Below are 6,383 nucleotides of genomic sequence, written 5' to 3'. Positions count from 1 at the left end.
CAGTGTGTAGCAGTGTGTTAGTGCATTACAGTGTGTAGCTGTGTGTAGCAGTGTGTTACAGTGCGTTAGTGTGTAGCAGTGTGTTAGTGCGTTACAGTGTGTAGCTGTGTGTAGCAGTGTGTTACAGTGCGTTAGTGTGTTAGTGGGTAGCAGTGTGTTAGTGCGTTACAGTGTGTAGCTGTGTGTTACAGTGCGTTACAGTGCGTTAGTGTGTAGCAGTGTGTTAGTGTGTTACAGTGTGTAGCTGTGTGTAGCAGTGTGTTACAGTGCGTTAGTGTGTAGCAGTGTGTTACAGTGCGTTAGTGTGTAGCAGTGTGTTAGTGTGTAGCTGTGTGTAGCAGTGTGTTACAGTGTGTAGCTGTGTGTAGCTGTGTGTAGCAGTGTGTAGCTGTGTGTAGCAGTGTGTAGCTGTGTGTAGCAGTGTGTAGCATTGTGTTACAGTGCGTTACAGTGCGTTACAGTGCGTTAGTGTGTAGCAGTGTGTTAGTGCATTACAGTGTGTAGCTGTGTGTAGCAGTGTGTAGCAGTGTGTAGCAGTGTGTAGCTGGTTTTTATTCTTCAGGCTGAATTCTTCTTCTGTCATTTTTCTGCCAACAATTATTTTTATTATTTTTGGACTTTCTTTTACATCTGAAGCTGTTCTCTTCAAACAGCTGATTCCGAAACTGGAACAAGGACAGTTTTCTTAAAGATGTGATTCAGATCATCTGCTGGAGGAGGTTTCATTACCTGCTTTTTGTCCTGCGGGATGTCTCATCATTCCTGTGTACATGTTCTGGTTCTGGTTCTGATTCTGGACTGAAACCGAGAGGAAAATCAGCCAAAGTCTTTAGAAAAACTCTGACAGACCTTCAGAAAGTTCAGAAACCTGTCGATCCAGAGCGTTTTAAAAGATTATAGGAAAGTAGAATAATTAAAAAACTTCTGGATCTGGATCAGGTTTAACTGGACTTTATTGTGACCCGTCTCCTCTGGACTCTGTCCCTCTGAACTGTGTCTCTGGTGTCCCAGCAGGCGAGGGAGACGGAGACGTGGATGCCCATGAGCACCACCCAGGCGGTCACGGTGTCGACGGACGACAACGTGGAGTCATCAGGAGATTCTTCAAACGACTTCGGCTTCACGGACAACGACGACGAGGATTACTACGAGGACGATCTGTCCGGGTCGGGCGACGGAGGTCGGTTCTGACGCAAACTGAGCGGACTGGTTTAAAGCCTCGTCAGTACCAGAACTGTCTGATTTGAACAGTTTGTCCCTCTTTTCTCTTCAGAAACGACAGACTCGACCGCAGGAGAGTCCACAGTGAAGGTGAGGCACATCAGTGCAACTTACAAAGTTCTGGTCCAGTTGGAGACCAGTGAGTTCAGTCACACTCGGTTCTGATGGTTCTGTTTCCTCTGCAGCCCGTTTTTGATAACCGCATTCCCGGGCTGGAGCACACGGTGCGACCGACCGTCAACGAGGTGGAGCTCGTCAAGAACAAGAACGAAATTGCTCTGAAGAAAGGACCCGTGGAGGACAACCCGTCCAACGTCCTCATGTCCCAGGCCACGGGGGACAGCATCTTTACCAAGACGGAGGTCCTCGCAGGTCAGTCCAGTCCTCCGCTGTGGTTTAACACTTTTATGGTTCTGTTTTTTAGAGAGGCAGAAAATCAGATCCAGAAAACGCACTGGAGGTTTAGACCCACTCCTCTTTACAGCAACGCTCTAAATCCTTCAGGGTCCAAACTGAGGACCGCTGCGGTCACGAGTCTGGTTCCTCCAGGACCTAACGTTAAGGGTTGGGTCCTTGTCCTGCTGCAGGACCTCTGTGTTCTGGTCGAGGCAGGGAGGTTTTAGAGGGGCCCTGTCCATTGGTGCCTCGGTGTGGTGGACCCTTAGAAAACCAGCCCAAACCATGACGGTTCTGCCTCCGTGCTGTGCAGGTTCTTTGGGTCCATCTGTCCCATGTTCTGGTCTAGTTTCATAAATTTTCCTCTTTAGTCTGTAACTTTTATTTGATGCAGGTTTTCTGGATTTGAGTTTAAAATATTAAACGTTAGATGTTTTTCTCTTTGTCTCTGGATCACATGATCATTTGTCCGGTTTGGTTCTGACGTTTTGGTTTCGGTCTCTTCCAGCTCTGATCGCCGGCGCCGTGGGCCTGATGTTCGCCGTGCTCCTCATCCTCCTCCTCATCTACCGCATGAAGAAGAAGGACGAGGGCAGCTACGACCTGGGGAAGAAGCCCATCTATAAGAAGGCCCCCACCACGGAGATTTATGCATAGACCCTGACCTTTGACCTCCCTGACCTCACACACACACACACCTCCCTTCTTTCAAGCCAATCAGGGCCGACGTGTGGCCTCGCAGTGCCTCATCACCACCGTACCTCCTCACTTCTTCAGCGGAGCGACACATTTGACTCCTCCTCCCTGAACTCCCCGCCCAATCAGAGGCCGTTTCCTGGAGAAGGACTGTTTCTGCTGCGGTACGCTGTGATCACCTGTTTGTTTGTTTGTTTGTTTGTTTGTCCCGGTTCAAAACGGGACTCTCTTTGTTCCTCCAGTTAAACACTAACGCATCGTATTTATTCTTCCTCAACCTGAAGCGTCTCGTAGCACACGACCTTTGACCTTTAAGGAGCAGCTGTGTAATAATTTGTTTCAGCCGTTACGTTTGTTGTTTTTACGGTTTGTCACGTTCTTCAGTTGAAAGCCCGAGGTCTCTGCGGCGGCTCGGTGTGTTTCTGTTCTGTAAACTGATGTTAACGAGTTCATTAAAACGAGCTTCTGATGCCTCCCGGCATGTTTCTGTTTCTCCTCGTGTCCAGCAGCAGATCCGCTCAAACTCATCCAGGACTTGGAACACAAACAGTCTTTAGCAGGTACGGCCTGACCCGGGTCACAGGGCTGCGCTGCTGCTGGCCAGGATGTTTTCTGACCTCTGCTCCGCCAGCGGAGCTCAACGGGAAGTTTTAAATTTTATCTGAGCCTGACGGAAACTGCCGAGTCATCAGACGGTGGCGTTTCCACAGCATCAGCGTGTTTCCACTAAAACGGGGCCGATCTCAACTTGAAAGAAACAAACTAGCAAAACGAAATGTTTTATCTTGTTTTTATTGAGTTATTCTGTGAATCCTAACGGATCATTTGTGGAGCTTCCACAGACTGAATCCCAACTTTTGTGTCTAAAAATGTGAGAGTGAAGTCTGTTTATTCTATAAATCCTAATTAAAATGGCACGGCCCGATTCGCAGCCCATTTCTTTCAGACGTGAACAATTTGAGCTAAATTTCTAACAGAAAAATAAAATTGAGTTTTTTGCACGTTTCCGTTGAATTTCAAACGGTTATTGAAGCATGTATTAAAAAAAGTGCAGATTTGAGTTTAAAAATCCCCAAAATGAGATTTAATTTTACTTTCTTTTTTTGTAATCCTGAGGGATGATTTGATGAATTCAACCCATGAAGTTGGTGCTAAAATAAATTTTACTTCAACGCGCTGAGCTGATCCGCTTCAGTCGAACGAGTTTCTCCGTTTTCCGCCCTCGAAGCAGACGTTTCGTTTCAAGTCGTGCTGCTCAGACGTGACCCGCTCCTTCAGTTTTTCGCTCTTCCCGATAAGCTACGCGACTGTTCCCCCCCGATCAGTCCGAGGGTCGACGAGCCGCTCCGAAGCCGGCGCAGAACAGCTTCGACGCTCACATTTCTCTGCCGGGGCGCGCCGCTCAGCCGAACTCGTGTAAATAGTTTCTCAGTAAACGATAAAGTTATGTAAACGCTGGTACTTGGCCTCATCCTGGCCACGGAAATATTTACCAAATATTTAAAAACCAAATAGATCTCTGCGCAGTAACGTTCGTGGTCGACCGTGAGGTTCGGATCCTGTCGTACTAACTCGCCTCGGTTTCTGTTTTTATCAACTAGATCAACGTTTTGTATTAATTTAACTGAACGATAATTTTATTGCCTTCTTTCAGGTCGGGGCGTTTGGCCCATTTTAAGCTGTTGTACATGTGAATTTTAAAGTTTTACATACACTAGTTCTGAGATTTTAAGAGTCCTAGTTCGAAACTTTTTATTTTGTAAGAGTTTCTATATTCTTGTAGACTTTTTGTATTTATGTTGATTTGTTTGTGTTTGTGGAAGGATTGATTTTTGTGCTTGGTGTTCATCTCATTGTTCAGGAGATGAGTCGTGTTCACACCAGAGCTGGAGCCGACAGAACGCAGCCGAGTTCCTTTGGAAAGACCATTTCACACTTTTTATTTCCAACAAGCCTAAAACGATGAGGCCGACCCGGGCCTCCAGGTTCTGACGGTCAGAGTCGAGCTGCAGGTGGGCTCCAGTTCTGGTCGGGGAACACGGAGGAGAATGTTCTGCTGCTTAATGTCAAACACCACATGTGAATCAATGGATTGGAGGAGCCGGCGAGTCGTCGGTTTCTGCTGCAGGTTCTGATTTATTATTGGAAATAAAGCTATTTTTATGCACAGTACCATCTGAAAGCTCTTTGTTTGTTTGTTGTTGTTTACATTCAAAGCGTTTTGGGTTTGTTTACTGAAAACTTGAAGTGAACTCGTCATGGTAAAAATTGTGATTTAACAAAAACTAAACGGATCGATTATTTTACAAACTATTAGAATCTAAATACATACAGGTGAGTTAACACAATGCCAGGGTGGAAAGACGTCAGCAATGACCTCGGGGGCACCTGCTGCTGCCATCGGAGGGTCAAAGGTCATTCAGAGTCCATCAGAAAGGTTATTCACCTCAGACAGCTGATTCACCCTGAAGGTCAGACTGTGCAGTGACTGTACAGGCCTCTGTCAGCAGGTCAAAGGTCATGGCCTCTTCAAAATCTGAAAGAACCATGAAACTTCTGGACCAGAACCAGACCAGAGGACAGATGTTTACCCAGAGTGCACTGCAGCACACAGCTCCTCCAGCTGTCAGCACGGTGGTGGAGGGCTGATGGTTTGGGCTCCGGTTTCTGAGTGGACCAGAACTACTCTACCAGAACCAAAGGGTTCTGGAGTCCTACAGCTGAAGTTTGGCCCAAACTGGGTCCAACAGGACCATGACCCCAAACACAGCAGCTGATCTAGAACAGAACAGGTCAGAAAGAACAGAACCATGGTGCTGCAGTGGTCCAGTCAAGAATCCAGAACTTGAACCGACTGAAACACTGGTGGACCTTCAGAGAGCTGAGCAGAACCCTCTGATGGAAAGAAGGGTGGGTTAGAACTCCTCCAGAACCACAAGTCCTACAGAGACCCACTGAGAGTTTGCAGCTGAAGGTTCTGTTGGATCAGGAGCTGGAACCGTTTTTTCCTGTTGGTTCAGTTTTTGTTCGGGTGACCCAGCGTTGTAAATCCTGAAACTCGGACAGTTGACCTTCTTTTCACTGGGCCGGTGAATTCATCGTGCCTCTTAGCGACCTGGTGAAGAGGCGGAGGAAGCCTGAGGATCTGCTGGGGGGTTCTGGACTGGAGCTGCTGGGGAGTTCTGGACTGGAGCTGCTGGGTGGAGCTCCACCTGAGCAAATGTCGTGGGTGTGACGTTTGAGCTGGAACGCTCCCAGAGACGCTGCATTCATCCAGCTCCCCGCAGGCCGACAGGCTGCGGCACGTCCTCCGGACCTGCTCCGGTTCTACAGTCACTGAACAACAAAGGAGAAGCTGGAACCAGCTGGAAGGACTTGATGTGGGTTGAATTCAAACAGCTGATGTTTACTGAATGCAGCCGAAATCGGCTGAAACGGGCGGAGAGGCTGAAAGCACAAAAAGCTGAAATTCTTTTGAAAGAATCACAAAAGGTGGAAAATAGCAGAAGGATTCAAATTAGCAGAAAAATACCTCAAATGTAGCTGAAGGTTGAAAGGAGCAGTAGAAGAAACGGCTAAAAGGGTTTGAAGGACGTGAAGTTCATTTTCTATGAGGAAAACATGGCCGACAAAGTCAGAACAGCAAAAGTCCCAGCAGGAATGTCCTGAATGAGCCGAACGTTTTGAGTCATGAACTAAAAGTGAGGGACGACAAAAAACGGATCTGAACCATCAGAAGTTTTACTAACACAGTCCGGCTGTTCATTAGACGTTCTCCTTCCAGGGTGGATGGATTGTACAACCGTCACCTTCAGGGGTCGGGTCAGAATTCTGCAGACAGGTCCCACATGTCCTGTCAGAGACTGAGACAGAGGGACACGGGCAAGTCCTCGGTGTCCTGTGGGACAGTGTGTGTGTGTGTGTGTGTGTGTGTGTGTGTGTGTGTGTGTGTGTGTGGGGGGGGGGACCCTGAGTTCATGCTCTGCAGCTGAACATTTGATCCTTGAGCTGAACTCTGGACTTCATCCATCCAACGTCCATCCATTCATCATCCATCCAATATCCATCCA

General features: G+C 47.7%; 1 protein-coding gene across 2 annotated transcripts in view; it reads left to right on the top strand.

Annotated features, from left to right (window-relative positions):
- sdc4 (syndecan 4) overlaps positions 1 to 4,485 on the top strand; it is an 18,023-nt gene extending 13,538 nt beyond the window's left edge. Inside the window, exons 2-5 of one of the 2 annotated variants that reach the window (XM_037679013.1) lie at positions 1,015 to 1,180; positions 1,274 to 1,311; positions 1,407 to 1,593; positions 2,126 to 4,485. In XM_037679013.1, coding sequence (XP_037534941.1) covers positions 1,015 to 1,180; positions 1,274 to 1,311; positions 1,407 to 1,593; positions 2,126 to 2,274 — 540 coding nt within the window. In that variant the 3' untranslated portion in view covers positions 2,275 to 4,485. Of the gene's footprint in view, positions 1 to 1,011; positions 1,181 to 1,273; positions 1,312 to 1,406; positions 1,594 to 2,125 lie in introns of both variants that reach the window. The other variant, XM_037679012.1, reaches the window with a different exon arrangement.
- Positions 4,486 to 6,383: the final 1,898 nt, after the last annotated feature.

Source organism: Nematolebias whitei, chromosome 7, assembly GCF_014905685.2.
Source record: "Nematolebias whitei isolate Nwh7 chromosome 7, NemWhi1, whole genome shotgun sequence".
Lineage (NCBI taxonomy): Eukaryota > Metazoa > Chordata > Actinopteri > Cyprinodontiformes > Rivulidae > Nematolebias > Nematolebias whitei.
This window is presented reverse-complemented; position numbering and strand designations above follow the sequence as displayed.